Raw genomic sequence first — 14,386 nt, 5'->3', positions numbered from 1 at the left:
TTTTTCTTTCTTTTCTCTTCAACTTGCATTACCTTCAGAGAAGACATCATGAAAAATGCCACATGATGTTCTCATGTCAGTTATTTAACCTACTGCACTGCTAATGGGTACCAAGTGGCATAGTCCAACCCCCAAGACTAATTTTACCTTTGTCGCCTATTCTCCTTTGACTATGTCCTTATATCACACCCTCATCTTGAAAGGTTTTATTTTTGTAGGCAATTTGAGAAGAAGAGGACAAACTTAAGAACTATTTTAAGGGTAATTATGAGAATTTTTTCAAGTAGAAAATAATTATTATCTCTTCATTTTAGGTTTCTTGCATTCAATATAATTTAGATAGACACTAGACTGAAGCTATATTAAACTCAAATAAAAATTTAAATGAATATGTGACAAGCAAAAGCCAGTCAAAGTCCTGGCACCCAGCTTCATAGCAGCACACCTGCATGCCTCTAATGAAACCGACTGCCTCTTCTTAGCCTTGTAATCAGCAGATACCAGCAACAAAAGTCCCATTGAGTTCAGGGAATGGCAGTGCGCCCTCAAAGATAAATTCTCATGTATTCATGACCTAGTTTCCTGAGACTGTAACTTCTATGCCTGTAAGACCCTGTTTACCTGTTTGTTGGCCTTCAGCACAGTCCTTAGAGTTGCTATCTGTTCTCTCTTGGTGCTTAGCAGGGACTTCAGCTTCAGGATTTCTTCCATGAGAGCTTCCTTGTCCTTGTCCACTACTGGCCCAAGTTCTTGAGTGGCAACACGCTGTCTAGACAACTCAGTTGTTCTGTCCACAGCAGCTTGCAGGTGTTTGATCTGATCCCGGATTATAGCAATCAAGTTATAAATGTTCATTGGTTCCTTCCGAGGATCAGACACAGGAGATGGCAGAGATGACACTGGAGATGGGCTAGTGTCACCGCTTCCACTCTCTGCCTTTCCTAGCTCTATAGATAACAGCCCCTTAGAAAGAAGAATAGGAGACTTTCTTCCCTTGGTCTCTGGACTGCTGCGTCCTCCTTTACCTTCCTTGTAGTAATCCAGCATCACTCTGTTTGGAGTTTCATTGTTGCACATGCAGACATGGTGGTATAAATTGGCCAGTTCTTCACTGAAGGTGACTAGTTCATCTTGGGCTACACTGAGGCTGCCCTGTGTTTCTCCAGCAACATCACTGACTTTCTTCAGCTCCTTCTCCAATCTGGCCACCTGGTCTCTATCATGCCTACTGGATTTTTCTAATGAGGTGATCTTTTCAGTGAGAGCTTGGCTGTCAGTCTCATATCTGCTCTTCTCCTCCTCATACTTAGACTCACACTCCTTGTATTTGGCCTTAAGATTTTTAAGTTCTTCTTTCAGGTCAGTAATCTCTGCCACAGCCACTTTGTATTTGCACTCTAAGATCTCTGGCCCATTGATGTCAACTTCATAATAATCTCCATCTTCATGGCTGTCTCGGTCCTTCTCATTGTCAAGGGCAGATTGACGTTCCTTGCTGACCTGGAGCTTCTTCATCGCGTTCAGGTTTTCTGTGAGCCTGCCAACTTTCTCGTGCTGCTCTGAGAGGGCCCCACGCGTATTTTCCAGCTGCTTCTGAGATTCCTGTAGCGTAGTTAACAAGTTTACCTTTTCTCTTTCCATCTGAAATGCATGAAAACAGACATCTACGTAAAGGAAACAGTATCACACAAATGGCTTTATTTTATTGCAAGAGAAAACAAGTTAGCCATAGCCAAAATCCATAGTTACAGAAATCTAATCACTTGCACATTACGGAAAAGGCTATTTCATTTACTCCAAAACTATCTCAAGCATAGTGTTCTTCCCCAAATCTTTGTCATTTCCATTCCAAAATGCACACTTTTAGGCATTTCTTCCATGGTTGGGGGCTTCATCAAAAAAATCCTTTCAACAGAGGATGAGCTAAAATTTACTGCTATCTTGCAAATTGAAGTAAATTTTTAAAAGCATGGAACTACTCAATAGTGGAACCTTCGAGTTTCATTAAAAGATATTCTAATTTGGATTAAAGGAAAATTATCCGACAGATTAGGATATTACAAAATGAAAGACTTCAAGAATACTAAAACTTTTAAAGTTTCTCCTCTAAAAATTTTGATTTGGAAAAAAAAAAACCTACAAAAACACATCATTTTTCCACAAGGGCTTTTTCTTATAAAACTCATTTCTTTAATTATTGACAAAATAATTTTAAGACATTTCTAGGCAACACAAACACTTGCTTTCCTTCAAACTCTCCTACCTCCCAATAGCATGTATATAACACAGAAATGCTTGGCACTGATTAAGAGTACATGTTCTTAGAACTAATTACAGAAAATAGATATTATATATTTACAATATATTTTCTTGGACAAGCACACGTGGGAATAGGCTTAATTTCACAGAGTAGGTTGTTCAACGTATAGTTGGTATTTGTATGAAGTACATCACAACAGGACTCTTCATCTTGCACAAGGTTTTCCACAAGTGTGTAGAAACCCTTTTTGAAAGATGAAGATGTCTGGAATAATTAGCATTTTTTGGAGAAAATACTTCACCCATTGGTTATGCTTCTTACTGCTAGTGACCTAATTAAGTAGGTACAACACGTACTGCAGAGAAGATGCCTTCTGACATTCTTCCAAATATAGGACATGACTGACTTCTAGCTTCTTTGGATCAAAAAACAGGCTACAGATTTCCACCGACAAGCATTTAACATCCTCAAATTCTCAAAAAAACCCAGAGATTTTACAAATATAGTTCATACTGTACAGTGACCACATAAGATACTGAGAAGACTGAAATGCATTTTGAATAAACGCTAGCTACTATTTAGAAGTACATATTTATTTCGGAAACACATTTACCTGTACAAGCTGTTGTTTCAGTTTCTGGATTTCAGAAATATTTAATTCACTCAGAAGATCTGAAACCAGACTTGGGGCTGGAGGGAAGCTTTCATTTTTCTTGGGGGTTGATGTATTATTCTTGCCATTGCTCAGTTTGCTGAGGCAGTTTTGTTCAAATCCATTCATGATTTCATCATTATTGGGCTCTGTGGCTTCATCACTGAATTTCAGTCCATCCAAAGAGATGTTCAGGTGGCTGTTGTACATGGAGTCATTGATGTTCATGTAGTGAGAGAGCTCCTTGCGAAGGTTGTTCTTCTGCTCACGCTCTGTCTTCAGCGTCTCTAAGGCCTCCTCAAGCTGGCGTTCAGAGATCTCCTTCAGCCGTATGGCATCTTCCAGCTGGCTATTGAGAAATTCTGTTTCCTCTTCAAGCCTTTTGATTTCGTGTTTCAGGCCTTCAAACTCCACCTGGAGATATATAAAGGGGAGAAGACTTCTAACGGAAATGTCTGCCTGCAAGGCACCAAGTGATTTTACTTTTGTATGTTTTATTTCACTAAATATGGTGAGAAGGGAATAATTTTTAATTCAAGAGTCTAGTGTCTGTACTATGACTGTAAACATTGCCTGCTTAATCTACTTTCAGAGAGACCATGGAATAAAATTTCTCAGCAAACTGTTAAATGAGCTGATCTATTCCAGCTTAATTAAGATAGTTGTGAGATGCAGTGTGCGATACAGAAGCATCACAAAACAGGCTTCCCTAGCACATTATGCAAACTCCTTCTGTGTTTGATTAACAAATTCCCTGGCCAACCTTCCCACAAATTCAATCTCAGCATCTTCAAAACCCAGGATCCCAAAACTACGCATTTGATTCACTACTAGACTGCTGTTAGAATATGCCAGTGGGCTTAGAACTGTTGGGATGTACCTAGAGATCAAACTCTGCTTTTACAAATCCAAAAATAAAACATTTTGTTACTTCTGTTGTCATCATTTCAGCATGTCTTGAAAGGGCTATAAATCAGCCTCATGGTGCTGCAGTATGAAATCTGACTACATACTGTAAATTTCTTTAGCTGTAAAATTGCACTTTTTACCCCTTGTACACTGAAATTATGAACACCGACAATTAGTGCAAGAGAGGGGAAAGCTTAAAGAAAACTTTTTCTTGTCCACTATTAAAGGAATTTCAGATGTCAGTATACACCAGTCTGGTAGTGCTGAACCACACCTAATTTTAAAACCAGGAACCAATCATGTTAATTCAGATTTGCAAGTTATAGCCGGGGAAAACTTGGCAGCTTCTTCTACTTATCTCAGTCAGTTAATTGATAGATAGATTTAATTAATAAAATTCTTCAAGCAGAATTATGAAAAGGTAAAAAAAAAAAAAATCCATTTTCATAAACAGAATTAGCTCTTGGTTCTAAACATGCCCACTGAGCCCAAATATTTATGATTACAGCATATTTTCAAAGGATCCAGGCACACAAGAATAGTGGTCAATAATTACTGGCAACTGAAAAGATAATGTCTGAGGTTAAATTTGGTTCAGCCTAGAATGACAGCATTCTTGAATATAGTTAAGAGTGTGAACATACAGCTGGGATCTTTCACTCACACCTCCCAAGACCATGGGGGGGGGGGGGGGAATAAAAATCAGAAGTAGCTAACTACATAGATTAGAATTTACCAGATCACTACCTCTTCCATGCAGAGGGTAACAGCCCTTCATTCCTACCGCATGATGTCAGGGTGCCCAAAGCACCATGATCAGATGAGATATACAGTCCAACCTGGAACCCTCTTTTGGGCAGCGAGGCACAACACTGTAGCCAAAGTGATAAACATTGACATGGAGAGACATGAAACATTCAATATCCCAAACACCTCGCTTGGTAGGGCAGCTCCATTCAGAGCACTGAGAAGGAGATCTGATTAAGAAAGAGCAAATCCTAATAAGCTTTTTGCTATGTACTCACTATAATAGATGGAAATAAAACTCTTGTTTTCCTCAAGAGCTTTTTATTTCAGGAATATCACACTATATTCTCAAATGAATGGGATTATACAATGAGACTGACAGGGACCTGAGGAAGAAAAATAGCTAGACCCTGGTTGATAGATGAATACAAGTGAATCGAGCCAAAGACTATGTCTAATCTAATTACCTCTGCAAATGATAACTCAGGGAAATTCTTGAGTTGTTCCAAAAATGCAGTTTTCTTTTCTAAGACTCTGAAGATAGCTGGAACTTTGCAATTAAATGTGACTTTTCAGATGTGCAGTCACACAGGTCTGACAGCACAGAGCAACTACAACAGTGGTCCATGTTTTATGAAAGTAGCTAGAAGAGAGGAAGAGCACAGAACTGGAGAGATAATGCAAGCACGAAGTGTCAATAAAAATAAGTGTTGAGAATTATACCAGTTACAGACACTGTAGAAGAGGAAGGATGGCGGGTATTGCAAAGAGGTCAAAAAAACTAAGGTAGTGAAAAGACTAAACCAAGTAACAAAGCAGAATGGTAGAGGTTCCACTTCTAACGAAGAACAAGTTGGGAATGGAAGGACTTGGAGGTCAAAGCAGAAGCAATAAAGTTTCATGACCACGTAGAAACATAGTCAGAAAGGAGTAAGACATCAAGGGGACAACTCTTTGTACTAAAAGATGGAGCTTCTAGTCTCAACAGCAGTATAAATACAGAAAAGCAGTTGGATGTTCAGACAATGAGACAGAAACATGCTGTAACATAGGAATTGATCGGTGCTACCACAGCCACGCTCACTATTTTGAAACTTGCCTGATTTTGCTTCAGGACAGACACTTGCTTCTGGAGGCAGATGTTTTCCTCTTCAAGTTCAGTGTAGTCTTGCAGCAATCGTGCTTCTCTGAATTTATATTCCTTAATATCATCTCGCAGACGGGACCTTTGGATCTCCACATTCTGATTGACCTGGAAAAACAAACAAACCAGAAACATTAGTGACTTGGTCAGCTACAGTTGCAATTTAATTTCAAAACTTCAGCTTTCTTTATATGCACTAATCAGTTAGATTCTATTCAAACAGAAACTTTTTTTTCCCTGATATTAAATTATAGAAACCCAAGTCATTTACACAGTAATTAGATTTTGTTTTCTTGCTTCTCTTACAAATTCTCACCCCACCCTTGACTCAAAAGAAAGTTAATGGGCAAGCAGGTAATGCAGCATTCATTCCAAAGTTGTCTCCCTAGCTATTAGCAACAGAGCAAAATTTTCCAGATTGGGAGTCAGATGCCTGAATCCGTTAACACTTAAGTAAGAAGGTCTTTTCACGAGAGAAAGACGATTCAAATGATCTTAGACATTCATATTTGGATTTGCTCATGCCTTTCCACAGAACTTTTTATGTCCGAACACTGTCAACAATTGCAATAATTTGGGAATATTTTTTAAAGAACCTTTTCAGAGAGGGACATTGAGCTAAAGCTCAAATGAAATCCAAGATCCCAGGTAGAAAGAGGGAGCAACTGCGGTGAGTTCAAAAATATTCTCTCCTCTCAGTGCAAGATTTGTGCAAGACCTTAAAATATACACTTTTTTATTTAAATATATGTCATTATTTTGGGATATATGAGAATGAAAATAAGTATACTGCACAGTTTTCTTTACATCACTTGTGAATATACACAGACACTCAAATAACTATCAAGGTAACATATACTCAGCTGCCTGAATGGCCCATTGTACTTAGCAGTATATTTTTCAACAGTAATTTTCCTCATATCTTTAAATACTTAAAGTAGAACGAAGTGAAAAAAATGTTCTAAAATATTACCAAAAATATGTTTTGAGGAAAATTAGGCACTGTAGTTGTCCATAAAATAGTAGGCAAGCATTTTAGCAGCTGTAACTGTCAAGAGAGACTGGTTTTCCAAACAGTTCTAGATCTGCTCAAAACAAAAGCAAGCTCATGAAAGAGGCAGTGTATTAATTCAGCTATTTAGGTTATGGTATCTTATTTCTGTTTTCATCAATCCAAGAGTAGCCAAGAAAACTTCATCCTCTGGTACACAAACTCATTCTCTTAGCATTCCCTACATCTGGTTGGAAACAAGAATATCAGCAACTATCTCTGCAAATGAATAAAATAAGGTCTGCATCTTCTTGCAAGTATGTAACAGGAATACACAGGAATAATACAATAAAGCTATCAATAGGCACATACAGAAATGCTGAGAGATAAAGAAAATGTGTTTATGGCAGGAATGTATGCCAAGGCTTGGATCTAGCATGTTCTGAACGCATAGGTAGAGTCACCTGCAACTACAAGACCAATAAATTGAAACTATAGCTCCCTCATACGTCAGGAAGAGATTAAACTATATAACTTGTGTTCTTACTTGTAGCAGTAAAGAAAAAAGCACAACTTCCAAGCACACTGAGAAGCTAAAATAAATATTAATTGCTAAAAGCAGACGCTACAGTGTAACACTGCAAATGAAAAGTTACTACATGCCATATTCCAAGCATGCATCACATTTTTCTACTCATTCCCAGAAAGCACTAGTATTTCTTGACTAAAGAAATGTCTGGTCCAGAGATTCAGACTTTTGTGGGATTCTCCTCCCTTGCCCCATATAGGCATTTTTCCTTTGAGGTTACGGCATGTCACTGCAAAACCAAGCCTAGGCTAAGACTCACCTCATGTTTGAGCTGGAAGCGTCCTGACAGATTCATTAAGCTTCTAGCCAAAAGAAGCCAAGTTAGGTATGGAGTCTCTCATAAAACCTATACTGCAAGCTCTAGTTTCAAAACTGAAGCTGCATAATTAATTACCCAGTTCATAACACTATGCTTCAATACCCCTTTTGTCCAAGAATCTAAACGCATTTTTTAACATTACTGAAGTTTCAAAACACATTTTTGTATATATTGGTCTATTTGTACACAAATCCCAGCACCACTGGGAAAGAAGCACTCTAGGTGACTGAAAGCTACAGGCTGACATAAATCCATGTCATAACTTCCTCTCCTTAATGACTGCAACTGAGACCTCTTACCTCTGGCAGAAAAAGCCTACAGCCAGATAAACTGTTAAACAGTTAAGACTGCAAAAGGTCCTTGCATCAAACTTTGAGTTTTATACAAATTAGAAGGTCATTTTATAATTTGCCTCATTCCCAAATAAATGAAATTCAGTGGAAGACCTCCCACAGATCTACAGGTAATCTTCTCTTCCCCTTCCTTCCCCCAAACCTGAATAGGTTGCTTGGCTCCTTTTCCTCCCTTAATGACCTAATTTTTGCAGAGGTCAATGCCTGGAAAAGCCATGGGAGCCATTATTTATCGGAGAAAGAATGGTTTCAGTCCAATCCGCTCAGTCACATTCAGAGCGACAGTAAGACCTCATTACCTAACGTGAAAGTATTGTCGTGCTCTGTCTAGCACAAGAAAAATCATTCTATTCCAATGTGCACAGGAAGGCCAGATTTAAAAATAGCTGCCTTGCTTCCTGACCAAGGAAGGAAGATATAACCTAGATTTATTGGCTGCTTAGCAAGCTGTACACTCAGTTTGCTCTTAGAATTTTCTTGTCAAATAAACGTGCATGCTTGCAAGTTGCAAGGTTAAATTGGGTCCCATACTATTTCATATAATTTACCAAATGTTTGGATTTTTTTTTTTTTTGAGGGAAAGAGAAGCTACCACCTCCTTCCTCATCAAATTTTTATATTATACGTGCACAAAATCCATGTTCATATATTTAAAGACAAACATACATCGTACATGCTCTCACAGGTGTTGTTTTACACTCAAGAGCATAGAAAACTCAAAGATGAATTGACCTACAGATGAGTTTGAAGCAGAACTCTCCTGTGATTTTAGGAGTTTTTTTAATTGCTTCAGTTATTCAGCTGTGGATTCTTCATTCCCCCTCTGGCCCAAGCAACAGCCAAGGAGAGCAGAGAAGAGGGAGCTGGAAGACAAGGGCAAGCTTGACTAGGCTCTTAGCTATATGAAAAGTCATGTTTCCACCCAAAGCAAATCACATTGCACTTATAAAATATCACTCCCACTACGTGAAGAATTAGTGGCCATAAGATCCTGTTGAGCATTCATCTGCCTGACAAAACCCCCTCAACTTCTTCACCTGGAGAATACTCCCCGCTACAGAGAAGCATCCCATCTATCCCACCCAGAACCCTGATCACACAGACTATATCCTAAAGTGATTTCACTCTGCCTAAAGACCACAGACCACACATTGATCCTGCTGCTAGAAAGCTTATCTTTGGCATTTTCTGCCTCTCAGTTTTGCCTCGGGAGAGTTCTGCAAGGGGCTGGATCTCCAAGATCTCTGCTAGAGATAGCAGAGATTTCCTCAGCAGCAAATCAAAGAGTGGTTTGAACTGGCCTTGTCTGCATATCAAAACATAACTGCTTTCCTTCAACACTGCCAAACACCTACTCCTCAGCACCTAGCTTTCTAGTACATCCTTACATACAAAGATATATATATTTGACCTTGAGAATCAAAATAATTGAGAAAACCTCAGATAGCTGATTCCCAGCTGTGTTTTGGGCACTGCACAGCTTTACTAGAGTTCAGCCTCCAGGTTATCAGCTGTCACAAAAGCAGAACCCAACAGATACATCCTGCTAAAGCCCTAGATGGGTCTTTTTACAGAAAGAACCTGCTACACCTAAGCCTCAAAGAAGAAAGGGCAGAGAGTAAGAAAAAAAAAAAATCCTTAGGAGATCCATGAAACTGGGAGTTGGTCATTTACATGCAGACAAGTCACATCAAACTAGCCTGGCTGCTTACAGAAGAAATCGCTGTCTGCGTGTCATCTTAGTGAGACCTTCCCTTCTTGTTGCCATTCAAGAGACCATTAACAACCCCTATGCTGAAATCACCCTCTGCAAGATAGAAGTGAATCATAAGTCACAACACCCTCTTCCTGTTCTCCAGTCTCAGCTAGCAACACACCAGCCTCTGCCTATAAAGGCACAACCCCTCCCTCCCCAAGAACTAACAACAAAAAAAACCCTTTACTTTAAAAGAAAAAGATCTTTAGGTGTTCCTGGGGATGGAGGGGTGTTATCAAGACAGAACAGATTTCATCTAACTCATGGGCAATTTTTAAAATGCCAAACTGCATAAGCATCCTAATTAGCAACAACAGTTTAACTCCAAAGGTAGGTGACACTGAAATAAAATATGACAGTTTACTTCGACTACTTTCTCTCAGAGAAGTACACTTCAAAAAAAACAAAACAAAACAAAACAAACTCTAAAACAATGTCGTCCTAATGGTCTAATGGTCAAAGTCTGGACAACAGTTTCAGACCTGCCTTATCCCAGAAGTTCTGTTCAAGATGAGAAAGTTCCCTAATTCCACAATAAGTATCAAGTAGCCCATCGTATTTCATCAAGCTATTTGCTCTCTGGTTAAATACAGATTGATCTTACAAGTGAAGCTTTATCACTAATACATTTTCTTTTACATTGAACTTCATCAGCTCATAAGGTCACAGGTCAGATTCAAGTTCCTTGCTGCGCTATGCGTGCTTGGAGCAAATTTTACATGTCATTATTATAGAGTCACAAAGTTTACTTTGCCCAAATCTATTATTAATTCTAGTATTACATTTAGTGCTTCATGCAATAAATATTTTTAGAAATTATCACTCCAAACCATACACACATTGTGTTCTTCATGGGAAAGATACAAAGGAAAAGATGCAAGCTCTTTGGAAGACGCACGGTGTAGCTGGAAGGGATGGCAACTAACACACATTCTGTTGCTGTTGGGGTGTGTGCGTGTGTGTAGGGGGGAAATGAATAAAGCATCGTCTCTTAGACATTTTACTAAATACCAGCATGAAAACTGGGAAGACTATTCCTTGGACATTTACGTAACTTACTATCTTCTTCAGCCACTTTTTGAAAGAGGCACTTTGAATAGTTTTTCTGAATTTTGTCTCTATTTCCGCAGCTGTCATTCCAGAAAAACATCCTCATAGTTAGATATCCCACCCACATGAAATACCAATGGTGCAATTGACTCAAGATCTGAGCCATGAAGCTTTTCTATGTCCAAAAAGAAAATTTCAAGTCAATGACTAGGCATTAATTCAAATAACAAGTTACAGGTCAAATTTACAGCTGCCCACGCAATTTTGTGTCTCCTTATATATACAACCTTTACACACGTGAGGAAAGGGGTCCTATGGCAGAACAGCACAAAACTGTGTAATTAAAGGCTGGGATATAATACACTCCTGGAAGGGCTTCTGCACGAGAAACCAAAAATCTCTTTCCCCTAGTTTTCAAATGCTGAGCTCTTAAATAGTATTCTTTCACTACAGATATAAAAACAAAAAACACTAATATCTGAGAAGAAAAAGGTGGAAAGTTCCTTTAGGTCCAACTGCTTATTAGGTATGAACCAAAGGTTTGGAAACCTGAATGTTCACTACTACAATAAAGGTCACTTCTGTGACAAGGCTTTTTGCAGTCACTTGCAACAGGCAAACACTTTCCAGGGGGAGAGAGAGGTAGGTCAGCTACACACCACCAAAAGGGCAGCCGGAGCTCCTGAAGGTGGCCTTTTCTCCCTGCTTCTTCAGATGCTGGAGCTAGAAGAGCTTCTCAAAATTTTGTCCGTTCTAGTGTTATGAGAGAAGAGCTATAAAATACCTAAGAGTTGCATCATGACTTCCAGATATACAAATGTTTATTTTCCTAAATATAAGAGCCACAATAAAACTAACAGCTCCTTGGAAAGGGTACTTCTTCCAGCCTTACACAGCATTCACTCAGAGTGCCACGTCACTCCTCCGGACCATGGGCAGCTAAGCAGAAGCCAAAACGCTCTCATGGCTGCTCTTGCCCATCAGGGCAACCTGCAGCCAGACCCAGCGGCTCCTGCCAGAGGCCGCAGATGAGAAACACAGAGGTAGCGTGGCTCTGCCTTCTCATTCCTGGGGCTACAGTCTGCAGTCACAAAAGTATGTGCGTTAGCATACATTGTGCATAAGCACACAAATCTGCACATGTATTGTTACAGCCTATGATGTTCTTTTCTATGAGGAAAGACTTCTAAATAATTTTTTTTTTTTTGAGTGTGTGTGGGCAGAGGTGGGAGAGACCAGTTTTGAGGTCTACCAGAATTGGTCTGAAGTACATATACCAACGGCATGTAGGTACCACAGCTCAGGCACTCGGGTTGGGAAGAGGCATTTCTGTTTCCATTACAGTCCTTGCTTAACACAGGCTATATCATATGCACACAGGCAGGTAAATGAAAGCAAGTCTGGTGAAGACGTACAGCCAGGCACACCACACGGCAACGTCTCACGCAGCAAAATCTAGAGTTGAGAAGGGGGCAAGTCATACAGGAGAACACCCCGCCGCCCCACCCCTCATCCAACATGTTGGCTGCTTAGTGCTCAGTTTACCTGGAGCTCTGGAGGACTGTAAAACAAGCTATTCCAGGTATTTCTGACTAATTCACAATCCATTACTAACCACCTTTAGCTATTCAGGTTACCGTACTTGCCACATGTGCTATTCAGCAGATCTCTCAGTTTGTTTACATTCTATATTCTCATACTTTTTTCTTGTCATCGAAGCTGAAAATAAATTAATACATTTTTCATTATAGCTTTGTCATTATTTCCTTGCACAAACTTTTGTATCTTGTTCTACACCTAGGACAATATATTCATAAATACCTATATATAAAACATACAATGGCAACCACCACAAATTTGGGTGCACACCATTTGTTCAGCATTCAACTACTTCCACTGAAATTCTACAGTCACTGAGTTACTTCATAAGTATTTAGTATAGCTTTTATACTTTTGTTCAATTTATGAGACACAGACATCCAGCTGTCTTGCACCTTACACAGCAGAAGTGGACAATCCTTTAGATACAAGCAATCCATTTATTCTAACTGTATCACCTGTGTCCTCTACTCCAAACAGCACATGTGAAATTATTCAGAAAATAGTTCTGCGAAGTGACAGAAAAATTACCATGCTCTCAGAAGAGCTTTACAGCATAAGTACATTCAAAAGAAATTTTGCAAAAGACAGACCACACAACCAATAGGGGAAAAAAAAATCACTGTTTGCATTAGTAGGACTAATGTTTTCTAGGGTTAATTGCAAATACCTTTTTGGTGTCTTGTTCACACAAGCCCACTGGAGAAAAAAATAAAATAGATATTATCCTAAATTTTGTTACTTAGACTCTGCTCCATGCTCTTGTTGCAAGTCGTGACATGGCATGGTCTATCTCCTGAAAAGCTGCTAGAATTGATAAGTCTCAGTGTGACTGGAGAAAGAGTTTCACACAAATAGAGAAGAAAAGGAGTTCTACTTTCACTTAGAAGCAGAAGTAATAATGTTTTGACTGTGTATTTTAAAAAAGCAATGTTAAGCTTTAATCCCAGTTAATACTTTGGGGGGAGGGGGTGGGGGAGATGAATCATATCCCAGTCAAAGACTCACTTCCCCAATGCCTTCAACAACAAAGAAATCCTGCAGTGGCAACTGCAGTCAAAAATACGCTGGAAGCTCCCAGCCCACAGCGCAGCACTTGTCCCCAGCGCTCTCATAGGAATCTAAGCCACGAGCAGATGCCGCGAGAGGCATTTCTGCCTACCCAGCAGCATGATACCTGTCACTCCCAACTACAGCAGAGGCACCTGTGTTGACTTCTTAGGTTGTTCTGCAACTAATGCTAAGAGGAAGAACTTACTAGAAAAGAATTTTTTTTTCTCTCACCCCTTTTGAGGTTTTCCTACACCTGCCCAAGTGTGCCATGTTTTATGCATTTGGAACCACTTTGGCAAGTGAATCTGATCTCTCTTTCCTAGCAGAAGTTTCAGAGTTTTACAAAACTCCTCCCGCTCCCAACCAGGAGACAAGCTCTGCAGAGCTTTAATTCACATGAGATGGCCAGTCTTCCCAAGGGCAGCGAGGCTGAATTCCATGACAAGCACCTTGCAGGGAACAAAAATCAGAGATGGCACCAGAAGAAATGGAATATGTGTAACTTCCAGCCCATTTATTCTCCTGTAGAAAGTGGGGAAAAAAGACCACACTAGCTATTTATCACCTCTTATACATAATGATCCCAATAGTTTTGAAGTGTTAATGGAAGCCAGGCAGCTACACTTCTAAAGATTGAAATTTTGGTAGCAAATGTGCACAAGTGCTTGGTTTCTTACCTGATCCCTCATATCCAAACACGTACTCCATGACAAAGCCTCTTACTACATATGCTTTTGTCTCAAATTTTCTTTAGCTGTGATTACTAGGGCGGTGCCCCACCATTATGTACTCAGCTCTAGATTTTTAATTGCAATCTGCAAATCATTAAATAAAAAGCTTTGTGAAGCTGTGACATTAAGGAAGGGAGAACAAAGAAATGCACTGTCATGGATTTCTTTTCTGCACAATATTAGAGAGGCCTGAACTGAGACACAGTTACAACAGTGTATCCTGAGGCCATTTA

At 39.4% G+C, this 14,386-nt stretch overlaps 1 protein-coding gene across 3 annotated transcripts in view; it reads right to left on the bottom strand.

Moving 5' to 3' along the window:
• BICD2 (BICD cargo adaptor 2) overlaps positions 1-14,386 on the bottom strand; it is a 113,798-nt gene that overhangs the window by 27,948 nt on the left and 71,464 nt on the right. For all 3 annotated transcript variants that reach the window (XM_067303781.1, XM_067303782.1, XM_067303783.1), the window contains exons 3-5: positions 5,668-5,820; positions 2,874-3,326; positions 622-1,641 (exon numbers count right to left, since the gene is read on the bottom strand). In XM_067303781.1, coding sequence (XP_067159882.1) covers positions 622-1,641; positions 2,874-3,326; positions 5,668-5,820 — 1,626 coding nt within the window. The remainder of the gene's footprint in view (positions 1-621; positions 1,642-2,873; positions 3,327-5,667; positions 5,821-14,386) is intronic.

Source organism: Apteryx mantelli, chromosome 12 (assembly GCF_036417845.1).
Source record: "Apteryx mantelli isolate bAptMan1 chromosome 12, bAptMan1.hap1, whole genome shotgun sequence".
Lineage (NCBI taxonomy): Eukaryota > Metazoa > Chordata > Aves > Apterygiformes > Apterygidae > Apteryx > Apteryx mantelli.
Note: the sequence above shows the minus strand (reverse complement) of the source record. Positions and strands in the feature narration are given on the sequence as shown.